At 40.4% G+C, this 19508-nt stretch overlaps 1 protein-coding gene and 1 long non-coding RNA gene across 4 annotated transcripts in view; one reads left to right on the top strand and one right to left on the bottom strand.

The window, feature by feature from the left end:
• Nucleotides 1-12995, top strand: part of GRM3 (glutamate metabotropic receptor 3) — a 101648-nt gene extending 88653 nt beyond the window's left edge. For all 3 annotated transcript variants that reach the window (XM_015629157.3, XM_015629158.3, XM_015629156.3), the window contains 3 exons: nucleotides 2357-3423; nucleotides 6941-7115; nucleotides 12449-12995. In XM_015629157.3, the coding sequence (XP_015484643.1) occupies nucleotides 2357-3423; nucleotides 6941-7115; nucleotides 12449-12522 (1316 nt within the window). In that variant the 3' untranslated portion in view covers nucleotides 12523-12995. The remainder of the gene's footprint in view (nucleotides 1-2356; nucleotides 3424-6940; nucleotides 7116-12448) is intronic.
• Nucleotides 12636-14540, bottom strand: LOC117244440. The gene is made up of 2 exons (XR_004497544.1): nucleotides 14273-14540; nucleotides 12636-13990 (listed from the first exon to the last, which is right to left on the bottom strand). It is a non-coding gene; the product is annotated as an uncharacterized LOC117244440 (long non-coding RNA).
• Between the last annotated feature and the right edge of the window lie 4968 nt (nucleotides 14541-19508).

Raw genomic sequence — 19508 nt, 5'->3', positions numbered from 1 at the left:
GAAGTGAATAAACTGCTTCTTAAATCTGGGCTGCTGTGTTAACAACTTCTACAATCTATATAAGTGTTATGAATAATGAAATAAGACACTGGCAATGACAGCACATTATTGAGGAGCTGTTAAGTGCTGCATTATGATTTTGTTTTAATGCTGCTCCTGGATGAGGGAGCTTGCATGCCTGTGCATGAGGAGGAGGAGGGAGAGGAGGAAAGCTGCTTAATATTCTTCTTGTTGACCTATATTTTGAATTTATATACCTGTTTAATTTAAAGCATGTCACTTTCCAGCAGGACTGGCCATTTGGGGGAGGATTATGCTGCTCTTTATTTTTGTGGTCTCAGAGGTCTTGTTGGACTACAGGGTGCTACAACTAGTTGCCAACAGTGACAGAAAAAAAAAAGAAAAAGAAAAAGAAAAAATAGACTTCTTGCAAGTTCCTGGGCTCCCCAGTTCTAATTTGTACTGTACAAGAAACACACAAAGCTCCTGAGGCAAGTCAGCAGAGGGGTACAAAGATGATGATGGAACTGCATCACCTGTCATATGGGGAAAGGCTGAGGGAGTTGGGCTTGTTCAGCCTTTAGAAGACACAGCTGAGAGGAGACCTCATCAGACTATGTGGGTATCTGAAGGGAGCCAGGCTCTTCTCACTGGCAATAAGACAGAAGCAAAGGACAGAAACTGTAACACATGAACATGAGAAAAAAAATTCTTATATGTGCAGTGAATGAGCCCTGGAACAGTTTGCCTGAGAGGGTGTGAAGCCTCCCTCCCTGAAGGTATTCCAGAACTGTCTGCATGAGTCCTGTGCCATGTGCTCTGGGATGGCCCTGCTTGAGCAGAGGGTTGGATCAGAGGGCCCCGCTGCTGGTCCCTTCCTACCTGAATTATTCTGTAATTCCATGATTCTGTAATCCTGCAAACCAAGGCTGTCCACCACTGTGGCTGACACAGCTGAGGTGGGGAGGAGCAGGAGAAGGCAGGGATGAGAACAAGCAGATTCTTGACTCAGAAGAGAGTATAGGTTGCTATAAATTGTATTCTGAATTTGCCCTACAATAAGCAGAAATTTGGGAAAGAAATGCACTCCAAGTGCAGGACAAGTGCAGGATGTGTACTTTTCACAATTTCAACCCTCCAGCTGGGGCTTCTGTGACAAAACCCAGTGTCCCTTTTACTGACCTTAGCCAAAGTACTGCAAAATAAAGTAATGCTCTGAAGGAATAAAAGTGAAAGAAGTTGACCTCAGTGTTTTAAAGGAGCTAAATAAATCTACCACAAGAAATCCAAAGTATCTGGAGATTGAAGTGGAGAAGGGTATTACACCTTTATATGATATTGCTCAAGCTCAAGCACAGTATGGGCACAGAGGCAAGAAAAGAGATTTATTCCAGCAATGACAGTGGTACCACTTATATGGCCAAAGACACTGGGAAATAAAATCACCTTTATTGCTCATCAATGGTAAAAAAAAAATCCTTTTGCTTTCTGCCTGTAAAGCTTTTTACCTTTGATGCTACAGCAACTGACCAATAAATCACATGGTAAATGCAATTTCCTCCCAGATTTTTAATATTTCTTCATTCCCTAGATAAGCCTCAGCTGGAGGAAAACCAAAACTCTCCAGAGTTTACCAGTTAGAAGTGTTACAATATTGATTTCCCAGAATGTCTGAGATCCAGCTTGTGTTTTTTTCATCTGTTACCCAAACAAGATACTGGACAAAAGCAGAATATCCTGGGGATCTCAGACCATACAGGAAATATCAGAAACTGGTAAAACTGAAGCAAAGTAGAAGGGATTCAAAACTTCCTACAATGCAGGGAGAAGAAGATGTAGTAAGAAACTGTTGAGGACTTCACAGTTACTTCTCCATCATCCTAAAAATGAATCCTCTATCCAAGTCTGCATTCCAGATTGTTGGCATAAAAACTGATATTTAATGACCTGACCATTTAATTTTTCTTATATCATGGCAGCCAAGTTTCGCCAAAAAATGCTGAGACTCAGAAGCAGACCTCTTTCTTTCAAGAGAAAATGTGAGAAACAGCAGTGATGCATACTGGGACAAATAATTAGACAACTGCTTTGTATCCAAGACAAAATAAAGTAAGGACATTGGTCATCTTAGATTTATAAATGTAAAGTGAAATAGAGGTCCACTATCTCAGCTCTTCTTCCAGGTTCAAAACTGAGACAGACACAAACTTCTTGACTTACCTGTTCACAACTGAATTGTATTCTATAGGCTGTCAGGTGCCTGTGCTTGCCCAAGGGATGAAAAAAATATTGTATGTGGCTTTGGTAATAACATTTCTCTATTTCTTTCTTTTTTTTTTTCTTTTTTTTCCCACAGCTCCATTCAATCCTCCCAATGATGCAGACAGTATGGTCAAATTTGATGCCTATGGAGATGGGATAGGACGATACAACGTGTTCAATTTCCAGTTCACTGGAGACAGATACTCCTATGTGAAGGTTGGTCAGTGGGCAGAAACACTGTCACTGGAGGTAGACTCTATCCACTGGTCCAGGAGCTCCATCCCTGTCTCCCAGTGCAGCGACCCCTGCGCTCCTAATGAGATGAAGAATATGCAACCAGGAGATGTCTGCTGTTGGATTTGTATTCCCTGTGAAACCTATGAGTACCTGGCTGATGAATTCACTTGTGCAGACTGCGGGCCTGGAAAATGGCCCACAGCTGACCTGACTGGCTGCTATGACCTCCCAGAAGACTACATCAAGTGGGAAGATGCTTGGGCAATAGGTCCTGTTACCATCGCATGCCTGGGCTTTATTTGTACTTTCATGGTCATTGGAGTGTTCATCAAGCACAACAACACACCCCTGGTCAAAGCCTCTGGCCGTGAACTCTGCTACATATTGCTCTTCGGGGTCTTCCTATCTTACAGCATGACTTTCTTCTTCATAGCCAAGCCTTCTCCAGCCATCTGCACCCTGCGCCGTTTGGGGCTGGGAAGTTCCTTTGCCGTCTGCTACTCTGCCCTCCTGACAAAAACAAACTGCATCGCCAGAATATTTGATGGCGTAAAGAACGGTGCGCAGAGGCCCAAGTTCATCAGCCCCAGCTCTCAGGTGTTCATCTGCCTGAGTCTCATTTTGGTGCAGGTGGTGGTGGTGTCCGTGTGGCTCATCTTGGAGGCACCAGGCACCAGGAGATACACGCTTCCCGAGAAGAGAGAGACTGTCATCCTGAAATGCAATGTCAAGGATTCCAGTATGTTAATGTCCTTAACATATGATGTCATCCTCGTGGTTTTATGCACTGTGTATGCCTTCAAAACCAGGAAATGTCCAGAGAACTTCAACGAAGCCAAGTTTATCGGTTTCACAATGTACACAACGTGCATCATTTGGCTGGCCTTTCTCCCTATATTTTATGTGACATCTAGTGACTACAGAGTAAGTCTTTGGACATCTGTTTCCATAAATCATATGCAACACTTTAGAGGATCATGTCAGCATTCTCTAAAGGCTTTTGTTTCACTTCTTTTGTCCCCTGGGTCCCTTGCCAACAAGATCTCTTTCAGTGTTACCAGATTTTGGCTTACTTCTAAGAAAGGTAGTCTCATTCTTAAAAGAATATGTGCAGTCAGAGCTGGAAGGGATTAGTACTGTTAGTCTGACTGTAATAGAGGCATAACATACGGATTAAGCATTCATTTGGGTCCATCACTATCTGAAGTCACAGTCCTAACAGAAAAACCCAGTAGATCATGACCCAAAAATAATCATAATGAGTTATCTGGCAGAAATAGAGCTTAAAATAAAATCTGTGCTAACCGGTCTCCTTCTGCAAAAGAATCTGCTATTAAAACATGATATTTCCTTTCAAATAAAAAAATATAAGGATAGAATTTCAAAATTTACTATGAAACAGAGTTGTTAAAAAAAACCTCAACAAACGTTCTACTTAAATACAGAACTTTTTATTCTTTCTGCACTTTACAAAACACATGCTCACTGAGCAGTAAATATTGTTCAGCCTTCACCAGCAAACTTTAGAAACATTAAACTGCTTAAATTGTCAGATAGTGTTGCAGAGCTTCAAGTTCAATAAAATCGTATTTTTGAACAGAAGGAAATTGTCTCAAAAAAAGATTCAGATCTGCTCCACTGGAAATCTCACAGTTATTACGATGTGAGAAGTGACTGTGGGAGTTGGCCCTTGCAGCAGTTTTCAGAGAATTAGTTCAACTTTCTGCCCAGAAGAAAGGTAGATTACCTTAGGGGGGTGTTATTGCCAATAGTGTGTACATGAAATAGCATATAAAACTGAGGAGCTAATAATGTCAGTTAACTTACTTTTGGTGTGGCCACCCTGGAACAATATATTTAGTGCTATTTTACTCAGCTTAGGAAATGTACTGAAAACCTCTAGAAAACAAGGGTAAGTAACAAATGACGCAGTGAGACATGCAGAGTGACAGTAAAAGAGCTAAATATATTTAGTCTAGACAAGAGTAAACCCAGAGAGACGTGATCACAGACTATAAATAATTTCAAGGCAACAAAACGAGAGGAAGGGATTATTCAGTCTCAGGAGAAGTTAGAATAGCGAGTAATGGATTGAAGCTAATGAAGGAAAAGTTTAAGGAAGGCACTAGGGAACAGCTCAGGACACCCAAAGCAATCAGGAAGACAGACACAGGATGAAGGAAATATCAGTGCAGACAGTCACATGAGTGGGCAGTACAGACAGTAATGGCCAAGAGGAACATGACTTGATTGTTCAAGCAGAATTTTACAGCCTTATCTCCTGAGTGGAGTTTTTGAAACCACTTGTAGGCAATGAATTTATATACAATGGTTCCAAATAAACCAACTCAAGTACTACAAAATCAGCAGAAAACGCTTTTAACATATTTTTGATACCTTCATGACAAGCCTACACTTTGAAAAACCCATATTTAATTTCCATGCAGTATCACAAGTTGACTCTGAATCAACTTGTGCCATCCTAATGTAGCCCTAGTCTAGTAGCACCACCAATAAACAGCTTTAAAAACAGCCCCACTCAGCCTGGAATAATCTTCAAATTTGCTGGGGATACACTTGATCCCTTCATCTGTGTCATTTATGATTAAGTTGCATAACGCTGCTCCAAATATGGACACCTGAAGGACACCATATCACTGATGTCACTGATTGTCACTGATGCCTGTCAGGACTCCGAGCCATTGTCCTCTGGATGTGACCATCCAACCTATTTCTTATTCATCTAACAGCCCAGTCATCAAATACATATCTCTCCAGTTTAGAGAGAATGGTGCTGAGGGCACCTATCAAAGGCTTTACAGAATTCCAGATAAATGAGATCTGTAGCCCTTGGAGAAGCAGTGTTGGCTGTCCCAAATCTTATCCCTGTTCTCCATGTGCCTTAGCACAGCACATGTTCTAGTGGGATTTTCTCCACTCTGCCAGCACACCAGTCTCATCTGTGAGGCCAGGTTACACACTGAACCACTGGAGTGACCTGGATTAAAAGGAGCCCTGTGGGATGGAGCTATTTTTAACCCAAATCATTTAATTGATTGAGTGTATAATTATGCCAGCACAGCTGAGCTGCTCCAGGCAATACAAACTCTGGGAAAAGCAGGGTGGGGGAAGAGGGCTTTGATAGTGAAAAAAAGCAATTTGAAACTAGTGAAAATAAAGGTAGCTTCATTTACTCTTGTTTTATGAGAAAACTCCTGTCTTGTCTTACCCATACAGCACCCAGTTCCATATTAACCTGACCTGACAGCATAAGTCTGTGGACAAAATGTAGAGGTAAAGCAGAATGTGAAGCTAAAGTGTTCCTTTCTCATGCAGGCACTGTTGGATCTTCCATGTTCCTCACCCTGTGAAAGCTGAGCATATTTCACGGTGTTTGCAACATCCATGTTGTGCAAAGAGTGATTATTAAATGATCACATTAATTATTCTCATTGATGACAAAACACCAATTGTGCTCAGTATATAAGAAAAGCAACAATGTCCATTCCCCACTCTGTTTTCCAATTCGCACAAATTATTTCTGACATTTCAGGAGATATGAGAAGCATTCCCACAGAAGAGGGCTAATCTCAAAGAACTGCAGGAGTATAACTAAGGAAAAATGAGCCATAGATGTATAATCATTCAAATTAAGCAGTAGAGTTTAAGGCAATTTAATTCAACATCTTAATTAAGCAATCTGCTTGGAAGAAAATAATATAAACAGAAAATGAGGCAGTAAACTGGCACCTAGTTATACTATTGAATAAAAAGCATAAAAGATAGACAGTGCCAGCAAAGCTACACTAACAAATGCCCCAAGGCAACTATTCTAAAATCCTGCAGCCTTACAAACAATTCATTTCTGAGCCCAAAAAGTGATATCTCAAAATCAAGACACTTTTCAGATGCAGTCTGAAAACAGTCACCAGATATTATCTTTATTCCAAATCACACCTATATTTCTGCAAAGGCTTACTCAAGTTCTCTGATTAGGGCTAGAGCTAGAGACCAAACTGGTTTCAGATGGATGCTTTGCATGAGATCCCTGATGTAAACCCACATAATGTACAGTATGTGTGAGCTGGTTCCCACTGCAGCCAACACTGCTCAGATATTGAATGACAAGCACAACTCTGATGAGGTTAGGGACCAAGGGTAGGAGAGAAAGAGAGTAGATCTATCCTTTCTGTGCTAAAACGAGGGAGAACACACGCAATCTCTCTGATTGCAGACACACAGGGCACCACCAGCACCAGCACCTCATTCCCATGATACTGGGATTGGGAATTATAAGGATGCAACAGAGATTCACACCAGCCTACACCAGAGCAAACCTCCAGGACTGTGGTTCGTGCTGTTACGTAGTAATGTTTCCAGTATTTTGCATTTCAGAGCTTTCCATACTGAAACACAGTGCTTTGTGCCCACTCTCTCCTAGGTGCAAACCACCACCATGTGCATCTCTGTGAGTCTCAGTGGCTTTGTGGTGCTGGGCTGCTTGTTTGCGCCCAAGGTGCACATCATCCTTTTCCAGCCCCAGAAGAACGTGGTGACTCACAGGCTCCACCTCAACAGGTTCAGTGTCAGTGGGACCGGGACCACTTACTCACAGTGTAAGTAACAAACCTGACACCTTTCTGTGGGGTTGTGGTGAGTTGGGGTAAAGACAGGGTGGGCTGAACTATGTAACCCTGTGAAAGTGTCATTTCTTTTGTGTCTGGAGAGGAAAACTCATCCCCCTCGCATGGTAGTCAGCTCAGAGCCTGCTCTAGAGCTCACTGAAAGTTTTTGGCAGGCACTGGCTCCAGCCTGCTGCACACACCAAGCATCCCCTGTGTCTCTGTCGCTCTGGCAGTGAGACAGGAGCAGATTGCCTTGGAGTACTCCTGTCAGAGCAGCACACTGACAGGATCTGGGCCACAGTGCAGTGTGCTCTCAATGGCTCATCACCTGCACTCTGAGGAAAGGCTCCAAGTCTGCAGAAAATGCATCTGAGGGATGCCATAAACTGCATCTCTATGCAGAGCATGATCAATAGCCTTTGTCAGTGCCACAGCCTGGAGAAGCAATCTGTGTTCTGCTGCAAGGACAACTCAGTTGCTCTGATTCCCTTCTTTCCCTTATCTTCACTCTCTTCATCACAAGCAGGTTCACAGCTGTGATTTTGTTTTGAGGCTGTCACTCCTTTTCTGGGTGAGCGGCTCAGAGAGTTTTATGGATTAAAAAAAAAAAAAAAAATAGGTCACATGTATATTTGTTCAGGTTTTTTTCTTTCTCTAGCTTAACTAACTGATCAAAGATGGGAGCTCGTTCACAGAGCCCTCTGTACAGCATGCCCACCCTGGAAATCTAATTGAAAAGCACTCTACAACAGTGAAGAGGAAGGGAATAAGTGACAGAGGAAAGGGGGGCCACAACCAAGGCTTTTTCAGCAAGTTCACAGTAAATTAGCCTGAGGTTTTTGAGTGCCACTTAAATTTCAAAATTGTCTCAAAAGCTTTGGCACTTCATATTTCAGACAGAGCATGGAAGTAACTTGGCTATGTATCACCTTAGCAGGGATTGGGAAGTGAAGGGATCCCAGCCATCCCTGGCTCTCCAATCCCAAACCACACTGTGCAGAATGCCCAGGGTTCCTTAACAAGAGCTCAGCCATGTGGCTCTATAGGTGCCCAGTTTCCTCAGTCAGGGCTGCATCCAGTCCTGACACCAGAGAGCAAACACTCCTTGCTATTCTGGAAAATTTAATGACATGGCACTATATGCCTGAAGTGCTGAACACTCCCAAAAGACCAATCAATTCCAAAAACGTTTAGAAGTGTGGTCCCTCGGTGAAACGGTAAGTCCCATGAGATTCTTTTCATTCTTTATCAATTTTGTGTAAGTGGTCTTTCCAAGTTTTTTAATACTATCATCCTATGGAATGAGCTTAGAAATAATTTTGATTCATAAATACTTTGTACTGGATTCTGGGTTGCATTTTGGAATTTTATACTTTTATTTTAATGGCTACATTAAAACACGTGTAAACACATGTGGAAACATGCACCTGAGAGACATCCTCAGTGCACATCTTCACATTAAAACCTGCATTTTCAGGCTTGCAAACAGCTTGAGGACATTAAGAAAAGCATAAAAATCCAGACTTACAATCTCTTACGACTTCATTGTTTAGAAAGGTTGTTGCAGTTATTTACTTTTACTGCTTGCACCTAATTGAATCAGGCTGCTCCCATTGTAGGACTTTTTAGACCATGGAAAGACATGGAAATAGGGCTAAAAGGTCCATCACATTACAAAAGAAACAGCCCTATATTTTCCATCTAGGACAATTATTTGGGAAAATAACACTGTCTGTCACAGTCACAATATTTCCAGGATGAAAAATCTTCCCTTACTCCCTTCCACTAATTTTTAAATTGTTTTAAATAAATTTCTATTATATTTCTTAACTGTTTAGTTATTTGTAAAACTCCAAAAAGGTTGCCATTCAAATTGGTCCTAATCTTTGTCTAAAATATTCCTCTTATCACTTCTGGGGCTGTCAGCTTGTTTATATTTTGGTCTCAATGGCATTTCCATCATTCAGAAACTTCTTAATATCAAACTCATCAAAATTAGCTTTAGGGCATTCTAGCAACTTTGAAAAGCCAGGTTTTATGCATTACCAGAGCTCTAGAAGTCAGCGTTTTTCCCATCTCCATGGATTCCAAACTCCATTGCATCTCAGGGCTGCCACCACCTCTTCAGACAGGAATGCCATGGCTCTTGAACAGCAAATAACACACAGACAGTTTTTAACACAGCTTCCTGAACCACAAAAGCTGGTCAAACACTCTGAGAAAAGGTGACATTCATAATGCTTTTGGGTAGTCCAAGTGTTAATGTCAAGCTTTGATCTTTTTGAAAGTTGAAGTCTGGACCAAAAAAAAAAAAATTATATATATATATATATATATATACATTTAAGCCAAATTGAGGCAGGGTAAGAGTGTGCTTAGGTATATGACATGTTTTGAAATGTATATATTTGTACACATTGTTTTGGTTCTGAAAATTCCCATTTGGCAGCATGCTGTCTAAGTTCTGCTGCCCCAGTAGCATCTCACTCATTAGGATTTTCTCCTGTTTTCCTCTTTTATGTGCTTCAGCACCCATAAATCTTCACAAAGAACTCACCTTCCTGAATACATAAGCACCTTCATGATTCAGACTAAGCTTCCACACCCAGATGTCATTTATCCAAGTTACATCTGCATGGAGAACGGCACACAGAGCTCAGCTCCTCCAGGTGGCCTGCTCAGGGGTCAGAAGAAGAATTGAACCTACTATTTATAGCCAGACTGGCAATTTTTTTCCCCTCTGAATTTATTTTCCCAGGCCTGGCTCCAAACTACACCTGATCTGACTTGATATAGAACTGTGAGATTAACTCACAGTTGTCCAGCTGTGAGCATGGGTAGAGGAGACAATGCTCTCAGGCACATGGTGTCATTCTTGGGGTTGCCCTGTGCTCAGACAGGAATTGGACTCAATGGTCCTTGTGGGTCCCTTCCAAGCCAGGATATTCTGTGACTCTCTCATTCTAAGTGGCACACTGACAGCAAATTCAGATCTGCCTGTTCTTGGCTGTGTAGGCAAAGCTGCAAGGTCACCATGGCAGTGCAAGGCTCCTGCATTGTACCTCTGGTTCTTGGATTATCTAAGCAAAATGAGGGACAGCCAGGAAGAGGGAGATCAAAAGCATGAACTTGAGCCAAATCACAACTTCTGCTGATGTCACACTTTTGTCCTTGGTCTCAACACAAAGTGAAGGTGAAGTGTCTCTTGCATATCCAGCAGTATTCCAGGAAAGCCCTTGGCAGCTGCTGTAAGACGCAGAGTGCAGCTCAGAACCCTGCAGGGCCAGTGATTAACACTGCTGAGGTCTGTAATGAAAAGCAAGGTCTTTTGTTCTGTCTCAGGAGAGCTGGATACTCGGTATGAACACTTTACTCCACCCAGCAGAGTTAATAACTGCATCCCAGCACTAGAAGAGAGGTGCATGCTGTGCAGGAAGCTTGGAAACTTAAAAGGCAAGGCCACTCATTTCTCGCCTACCACCATATATTTCTGTCCAATTTTTATATCCTCCTGACCCAGTTACCATAGTATTTGAGCTATTCATGCTTGTCAGTGTGTTGGACTTCAAAAAAAAAGCCTGAAGCTAAAAAAATTCTGGTTAAGTGACTGATGTTCATGGAAACAAAATGCTTTTGCCTGTAGCCATACTGCAGTAGAACAGGGATTTGAATCAGGTTTCCTGAGCAGAACTGATTTTTCTATTTTTTAACAAAAAGTAGAAATAGAAATATCAACAAGAAAAATTAAGGTCATTGTGCTGCCACATTATAGTCAGTTAAAAACAGAATACAAAATACAAATTAATTTTTATAAATCACAGACATGATGCCCTGTGGTCTTTTACATACAACAGTTGCTCCACACCTCTGACTCACAACACACATCCATGTTGTGAGAGATCAAATTCCATTGGCCTGATCCAGAAGAGGGGCTCATTCTTGGGTCTCCTGTTTCAGGAAGATGTCCTGCCCCGTGAGCAGTAGGTTAGTCCAGTAGATGCCTCCAAATTTCTTTTGTTAAAGTAATTCTGTTTTCCATGAAATATTTATTCAGACAATGAGAGTGAAAAATACCAGCTGATTTGAAGAAAGAATAATTTTTCCTAAAAATTATACTGAGCATCTTTACAGAGCCAGTGTGCAACTGAAAGTGCAGCCAGCACCAGATGTGGAAGATTGAGCATGCCCTTGTCAGCTGCATAAATTTACACTGGATGATTGAGTTTACTAAGTCATTGCTTGCCATGTGTTTTCTTTGATGAAGGCATCACATTTCTCTGGGTCACTGTCACCATTAACCTAATGCATCTTTCAAAAAGCAGCTTTCTGGTGCCCTGAGCAGAGATGTCATTGAGCACCTGAAAACACATTCCTGATGCCCAATGGATAGAATGGATAAAAGATGAACAACAAGCAGTTTCTTTTTAAATTAAAATCCACAAGACTTAAGCAAAATAGGGTAATACATTCTCTGCACAAAATACAAATACATTCAGAAACAGATTGTTAGGTTCAGTTGTCAATAACACTAAAGCAATGAAAAACAGATGTATAAAATGTTATACCATGTAAACAAGTTTATCAGAATCTGGTTCTCACCTCTGTATGCTCTGAATCCTGATCCAGAACTCCTAGAAGTGAAGCGTATTATAGGCAGAAATTTTTCTGGGATTAGGTGAGAAATAATCTTGCTTTTAAAGTCAGTTATTAAAAAATTTCTTCACCCAATATGTTCTTATAATTCTTATTTTCATTAATTAAAAGATCATTGACACAGAATTCTAATAGGGTAGATTATCTCCCAGGTTTAAAACTACATGTATTTCCTTCATTAATGTCCGCTCCAGTTATGTGAAAGCTCAAAGGATCAGACTTTAGCAATTCTTGCCAATAAAACAAAAGATTCAAAGGTTCACTTTTTTCTGCAGAGGTATTTTTAGCACTATTATATATGTATTAATTCACACTACCATGCAAAGTGCTACAAAGTGACACCCAGTGGCACAGAATCATTAAAAAAAATAAAAATAATGTATTTTATTCCAATGCTTCTTGGAGAAGTGTAATCACCCTCTGTGCTGCCAGTGGGCAGTCAGGTGAAATCAGGATTCTTCAGAGGATGCTTCAGCCTGAGGTCTGAGTTGCCATTGCAGAGGTGCAAGCAGCACCTCCATCAGCTCTGCTGCTGACACAGGCAGCTACTCTTCACTGGGCACCTTGGTTAAGTGGGGTGAGATGGTCCAGACCAACAAATTCTAATCCTGTGTGTTGCCCCTCTTTGCTGTGCTGAAGTCAGTTGACTTTCCCCTCTCTTTCTCTTCCAGCATCTGCCAGTATGTATGTGCCAACTGTGTGCAACGGGAGGGAAGTTCTGGACTCCACCACTTCGTCTCTGTGATTGTGGCTCGTGGTTCAGTTCTTGAGTTTTTAGACTGTTAGGCAAAATTTTGCACATGTTGTGCACTCCAGAGAACACCAGAAAACAAAAGACATCCAAGCAAAATTAGTACCTTTTTTTAGAAACAGTGTAATAAATTATTTTTGAGGATTGTACAGTATATAGTGACGTTCTGGAACTTTTTAGACTGATTTTAGCCCTTCTGTTGTTAACGGTTGTAAGGGACATGTAAATAACCATGGTTCACAATGTGCATAGTCCTGCAGTAAGGGAGTGATTGTTGCAAGCACAGTTGCAATGTTAGGTGACTTCTTTCCTACGAATTTTTTTTGTAGCTCCTTGTTGTAATTAACTTAGACTGCATTTCTATGTTGTATATTACAGTTACCGTACGTGTAACAGATTGGTTTTCTCAGCACAAAACAGCAGTATTAATGTAAAGGCACCAATAATAAAAAGATAAAAGTTTTTCAGCATGGTTTCATTTTTGTTCCTTACTCTCTCAAGGTCATTACATTTTTCTAGAGAGGAGGTTAGGTAAAAAGGATAAAAAATCTGGAGCGTGTGTACACAGGTATTTGTGTGTTGGTCAGTGCCTGTGCTATAAAATCCATATCACAATGTATGCACTTATGATTAATGCTTTTTCAAGGTCATGTAGAAATTCCCTCTTAAACCTCCCACATTATTCAAGCATCTCAATTTCTTTTTCTGTTATTAAAAGATAGGGTAATTTTCAAAAGTGAAAATGTCTAATTTCATCTTAATGAGATATTAGCAAAAAAATTTTGACTCCTGGTTCACTCATTTGGCATGACTAAATGCTGTCATGCACACAATAGACTGGTAGCATATAAAAACAAAGATAATTTAGATTAGCTTGGAAGAAAATCTGTCACAAAATTAGCTAAGACTGTTTAATATCTCTATCCAAAACAAAGCTGGTGCAGCTTTTTCTTTGCATCAACAGTGCTGTGAAGGGTAATTGGAGCACCACAGAGACCAGAAAGTCAAAAAAGAGAAATGCAGGGAACATTTACACCCATCTCTGGGATAACCTCTGCATTCAAACCAAATGCTGCAAGACACACATACCACCTACTTAGACAATTGCAAAATACCTTAAAAGTCTGGCTTTTGAAACTGCACTCTTAAAGCTGCCCTCACTCTATTGAAAAAATCTGAAATCCTCTCTTCTGCCAGGTCCAAAAAGTCATTAAGGAAACAAACACACCTTTGATTAATGTCCCTGAGCATATTTACCTAAGGGCTTGTTCCCACTGATCTCATTCCAGCTGAGGTCAATAGCAAAATTCTCATTGACTTCAAAGACAACACCAGCAAGGCTTGAAAGTCAGCCACTGTGGATACACAGTGTGGGATGAACATGTTCTCTGGAGCCCAATTCTCCTGCATTTGCAGAGGTTTTCACACATTTCTGGAAAGCTGCAAGTCCTACAGGGCTGAACTGGCAAAAGAAGCAGCTGTTATTTGGAATGCAAAAAGATGCAGGTTCTTAAAATTCTTACTCAGTGATGGATGCTTGTATTTTCTAAACGTCCACATGTCCACCAGCAAAGACCTCTTGATGTCAACACTTCCATGACAGAGGTGGTCATTTAAGCCTTTGCACCATGGAGTTGTCCAGAACAGGAATCCCTGTGACGTTCCCCAGGGTGGGCATAGACCAGCCCACCCTACCTGCAGAGCTCTGCATTCAGCTTCTTCCTCTCCACAACCTCTGGCATACCTGATGTTTCTGGCTTGTTTCCCACCTTGATGCAGGGCCCAGGGTCAGGTTTTGACAGTCAGGGAGTCTTCCTTTCCAAATCAAGGCCTCTTGAAACACCTCAGGTTGGGCAGCTACATTCATTTGACTTTGGAGTGCTCTTTTGTGGACTAAGAGGCTGGTCACAGTCTGACAAAAGATCAGAATATCTGACCATAAATCTGAGTCTCATCTTTATGAAGCTCTTAAAAATGCCTAGGCCAATGAGAGTTTCTTCTCAATTTTTATGGAAAGCCACAATCAGAGTCAAATGCATCTCATCTAACACTCATTGTTTACAAGGACTAAGTAAATAGCTACATCTGAGATTGTCAGCCCCTCTCCCTTTGTACTCAGTGGAAGGAAGTAGGCATAATTCCCCCAGCTTGTCTCAGGCAGACACTTCAGGCAGGGATGAAACTCTCCAAACAAAGGCGAGCACAGCTTGCTCAGATCACAGAGTTTGCACTAAAAATTAAGGCATTGTGTCAGATGAATTCCAGCCCCAGAATGAAAATTGACATTACTGAAGTTAATTTATAGCAGGTGATGATCTCACTGTGCTGAAGTTTTCATTCATTTTGATAGCACTATTGAGAAAATGACCCAGTGTCTGTGTCTGAACACCTGCTATGAATACTTAGTTGGCTTCAAATCACTTGCATGTGGGGTTTTCATACAAAAAAAACCCAACAACCAAAACATGCAGAGCTCTGGACTTCTATCCCCACTGAATGCTCCTGACATTACTGTACTTTATTTGGCTTTTCTTGAAAGCTTTTCACTACTTTCCATTGGATGTCCACAGATGCAGATTGTTTGGTATTGCCTGATGAAGTAATCCAGTTTCAAAACACAGCAGGACAGAAAAGGAAAATGACAATACAGAGGCTTTCCACACCATACTGGCATAAAAACCTTTTAAGAAAGGGAATTGTAATTTTCTTTTCTCTGTTGCTGTCTCACATCACTATTTTAATTTATTTATAACAGTTTTTGTATCCATTTATGTAAAACCTGAGTTTAGAATACAAACCTTTTCTAGTCTACTGTTCCCATCATATTTAAAGATTTGAGCAATTCACCTCAAAGCAGAAGGGGTCATGTCACAGTTCCTCCCAAGTACCCTGGCTGTGAGCCTTGAGAGTAATCACACTGCTCTGAGCCCTGCACACTCGGGAGTCAAATGCTGAAATCAGAGGAAATGCTGTGAATGAGGGCAAGGCTTAACCCAGAATCTACAAGCATCTACCCAGCCTAACTGGAGGCTGAAGAAAACTTTAGTTTTTTATTCAGTACCTCAGCTCTCCGATAAAAATCACAATTGCAGAAAGGTTTGTGAAAATCTGACCACTTTTTTAATTTATTGGCAGAATAGAAAAATAAGACTCGAAAAGCTTATTGCAGGCCAATCTGAAATAAACAAGGTTTGTGGATTTGGTTTCTTTTGTTCATGGGTTTTGGTGTGGTTTTGGGTGGTTTGATTTTTCCAGAAGAGTTGTTTGGTTTTAAAAATCTTTAATGAATTCTGAAAACAAGGCCAAAGTCTACTATGGAAACCCAAAATATTTTATTTTTTCTTCAAGTGATTGTTTTTCCTTAATTAATTGAACACAACTGGTTTCACCCACAGCCAAACAAATTTAAAAATTAATTGTCTTTTCAAATTGAAAAATCAAAAGGTATTTAAAATATATTATGTCATCCCAGAATGGAACGAGTTCCAGAAATCAGAAAAAAAGATGTCCAAAATATCCTGACCACACTCAGAAATTTCAGCTCTGTTTAAGGATATTTCCACTGCAATCTTTCACCCAATTAGCACAATTAGAGTAAGGGAGACCAAAACAAACCCTTAGCTCATCAGCAAACACAGTCTGATGTCCTTGGTGCCATTGCCTACTCATTAATGCCTGTAGTCTGCAAAACAAAGGGCAGAAGCTGTTTATCCAGAGCCAGCTCAAAGCTACTCAGAAACACAAACACAAGCAAAACTGAGCTTTCTTACTGCAGGAAGAAAAGGCCAGGACCAGGCTGGGCTTGTTTTGCAAGAGGAAAAGGATGGGGTAGCAAATACACACCACAAAACCCTGCTGTGGCTTTTGGGTGCTGTTACAGCAGCAGCCTCACAGACCTTACAGAATTCTTCCTGATGAACTCCTACTCTACAGATACAGAGGAACAACCAAAACACAATGGCAACCTATGATCAACTCTAATCTTGTGTCTCCCTCATTCCTGCTGCACAAATTCAGTGTGGGCACATCCAGCCAGGTGACTGGGGATGTCACTGTACACTGTGACACACACTGCATATTCTGGATGAGCCTGACTTCCCTTTATTTCTACTCCTCTTCCCTTACATCTTACCAAAACAGCACAGTTCAGAAGTCTTCAACAAGAAATTACAAGGGAATTCAGTGAATGTAGCACACAACAGGAAAGACTAAGAGAGAACACCACCAAAGATAAGCAGAACTTCACAGCAGTTCTCTTGAGGTTATCACTGACAAGAGAAGGCTCTGGGGACACCTCATTGCAGCCTTCCAGTACCTAACGGGGGCTAATTAAAAAGTTACTTTTTATATGGGCAGATAGTAATAGTCAAGAGGGAATGGTTTTGAACCAAAACAGGGGATATTTATATTACATGCTAGGAGAAAATATGTGGGGGTGGAGAGGGATTTGAATGTGCTTCCCAGAGAAGTTGTGGAATACTATCTAGAACAGCTATTTAGGTACTCCATGCTTCATTACATGGACCAACCAGCAGCACTCCTTGCTGAGGAGGAAATGTCATCCCCACTGGTGTGTCAGCATGATTTATAGCTGCTTCTACACTTACACTGAAGTATCTGTGTTGGTCACTGCTGGAGACAAGTCAACAACCACTGGCTCCTAAATTGTGACACCTGCTGCTATCTGATTGTAATTAAGTACCTTTATTTTATACCCACTACTGTCTCTAAAAGGACAAAACTTGCAAACTTCCCCCTCTACTATCAAAGAATCCCAGAACCTATTTTTCAAAAGCAAATAGTCAAATCCCTTCTTTGAACAAAGATTATAGATCATTGAAGCTACTCAGTAATTTCCCACTGTGGCTCTAAGACATAGAGTTTTCCCCAAACCTTAATCAATCGTATTCTGTATTACAATCAGAGCCAAGCCAGAACACATTCTTTGTGTATTTCCCCCCTAGCAAGAACTGTCAAAGCTGAGGCAATAATGTTCTGCTAATTTGCCAAGAATTTATACATACACCACTCAAATGTGCTTAAGCCTCAAAGAGATTCAGTTACTTGACTCCAGATTTCAAAGAAAAGCATGCAAATGCAGCAATAAAATGTATTCCATTTAATCAAGTGAACACATAACAGACTGATTCACATTGTTTTATGGCATCAAATAACAGTTTTCTAATGTGGTTCCATGTGGAAGAAAAGGGGGAGGTTGCTGTAAGTATATATTGGCAGAGCACTAGAAGAGGTCACAGACAGCTGATTTTTTAGTGAACTGTTAAAGGCTTCCAAAACTTGTCTCTTATGGGAAAATGGAAACTTCCCCTCTCTACTACATCTTTAACAGAAAGAAAAGAATAGCAGAAGTCAGCTGAAATATTTCAGTTTACGCTTACTTAATTGTTGGAAAATGCAGTTTTCTTATTTTCAGGTAAATTAAGTCTATGGTATTGGTTTGCATCCCGCTATGTTAGCACTGCAGCAGATACACCATTAGACTGCCTGGGAGAATGTTCAACAACATCATGATAAACCATTTGGAAGCAGAGCTGAGAAGAGTCATACAGCATAGTCTGTCACAGCTGTCAAAAAATTCCATTCCATTTTATTTGGAAAATATAATGGAATGAGAAGGGAACCAAATGAAACCTGTGTGGTATTAAGTCAAATTAAATATAATTCATAAAAATTAAGGCATTTCTGCATTACAGGGATATTTTCAGTGATAAAAAATAAATGGTGTTCTGGAGAATGAACTGTAATTATGGCTGAGAAAACATATGGAGAGAGAAGGGAAAAAATTAACGGAGATGTAGACAAATGCAATTTGATGGGAGTCAAAAGCTTTACTCATGACTGGAGACCTGCAATGTCCAGGAAAGCCTGCAGTGCCACCAAACATCTCAAGTCCAAAATTTCAAATATATTTTTACTTTATTTTATGAATGTCCATCAGATATATATCTTTGATGCTACAACACACTAGTTGAATAAAAATCAACAACATAAAAACCCTCATCATAAAAGATCCAAGAAGTGAAATCCCAAAGCCATAACCATTTACTCTATGAGCATATCATCTTTGACAACCATATATAAATGACATCATGACAACAAATACAATGTACAATAATAAGTGTGCAATGGTACAAAATATACAAAAAGGAATGTGTATTTAATATACATTCAACATTACCCCATAAAAATCTTGTTGGGAAAGTGAAGTGCCTTTTCAAGAGCAACAGAAAATGTACACCACTTCAGTTAAGATGCCTGAAGGATCTCCCATCAAAAGAGTAAAGTGTGTATTCTTTGACTGGAACTATAAAAGAACGAGGCTGAATTTTCCCTAATGAAAAAAAATCTAAACTTCATAAAATTTTTGTCTATGTCTAGAGTATAATAAAATATACTCCAGAAAATTCAGTTTCTGCAGAAAATTCAGTTTAATTTAAATTTTACTTAAAAGAGGGCCCTCTTTCATTGATAGACCTAGCTCAGTCATATAAAATCAAAAATCTATATTCCTCATAGTAAAAAGACTTTCTGCCCATGTCTCTTTTCTGGTTTTGCTGCATTCCACAATTCACATAAATTTGCTGTAATACAAATATGAGTCTGACCAGAGGTCAATACTAGAATCATTGCTCATTTTCTCTGGCTCTAATCAAGTCTTGCATAATTTTACTCCAATATTTGTTGCCTAAGTTTCAGATTCCTTTGAGTTCGACCTCAGAGGGAACTTCAGGAAATTATTACTGTGGATATTCTGAAGATCACATGCTTATAACATGGCTGATTTTATGGAAAAGCCCACCTAGCCTCCAGTTTCCAAGGCACCACGTTGTGCCTTTCCTCCAGAGCTGGTACTTGCACTGACACTGGATGCATTTTGATGCTGTGCAAGTACATAACCCATGCTCAGCTCTGCTGGATATCCATCCATCCATCCATCATCCATCCATCATCCATCCATC

This window comes from Parus major, chromosome 1A, assembly GCF_001522545.3.
Source record: "Parus major isolate Abel chromosome 1A, Parus_major1.1, whole genome shotgun sequence".
Classification (NCBI taxonomy): Eukaryota; Metazoa; Chordata; class Aves; order Passeriformes; family Paridae; genus Parus; species Parus major.
The sequence above is the reverse complement of the archived record's forward strand: the minus strand, read 5'-3'. Positions and strand labels throughout refer to the sequence as shown.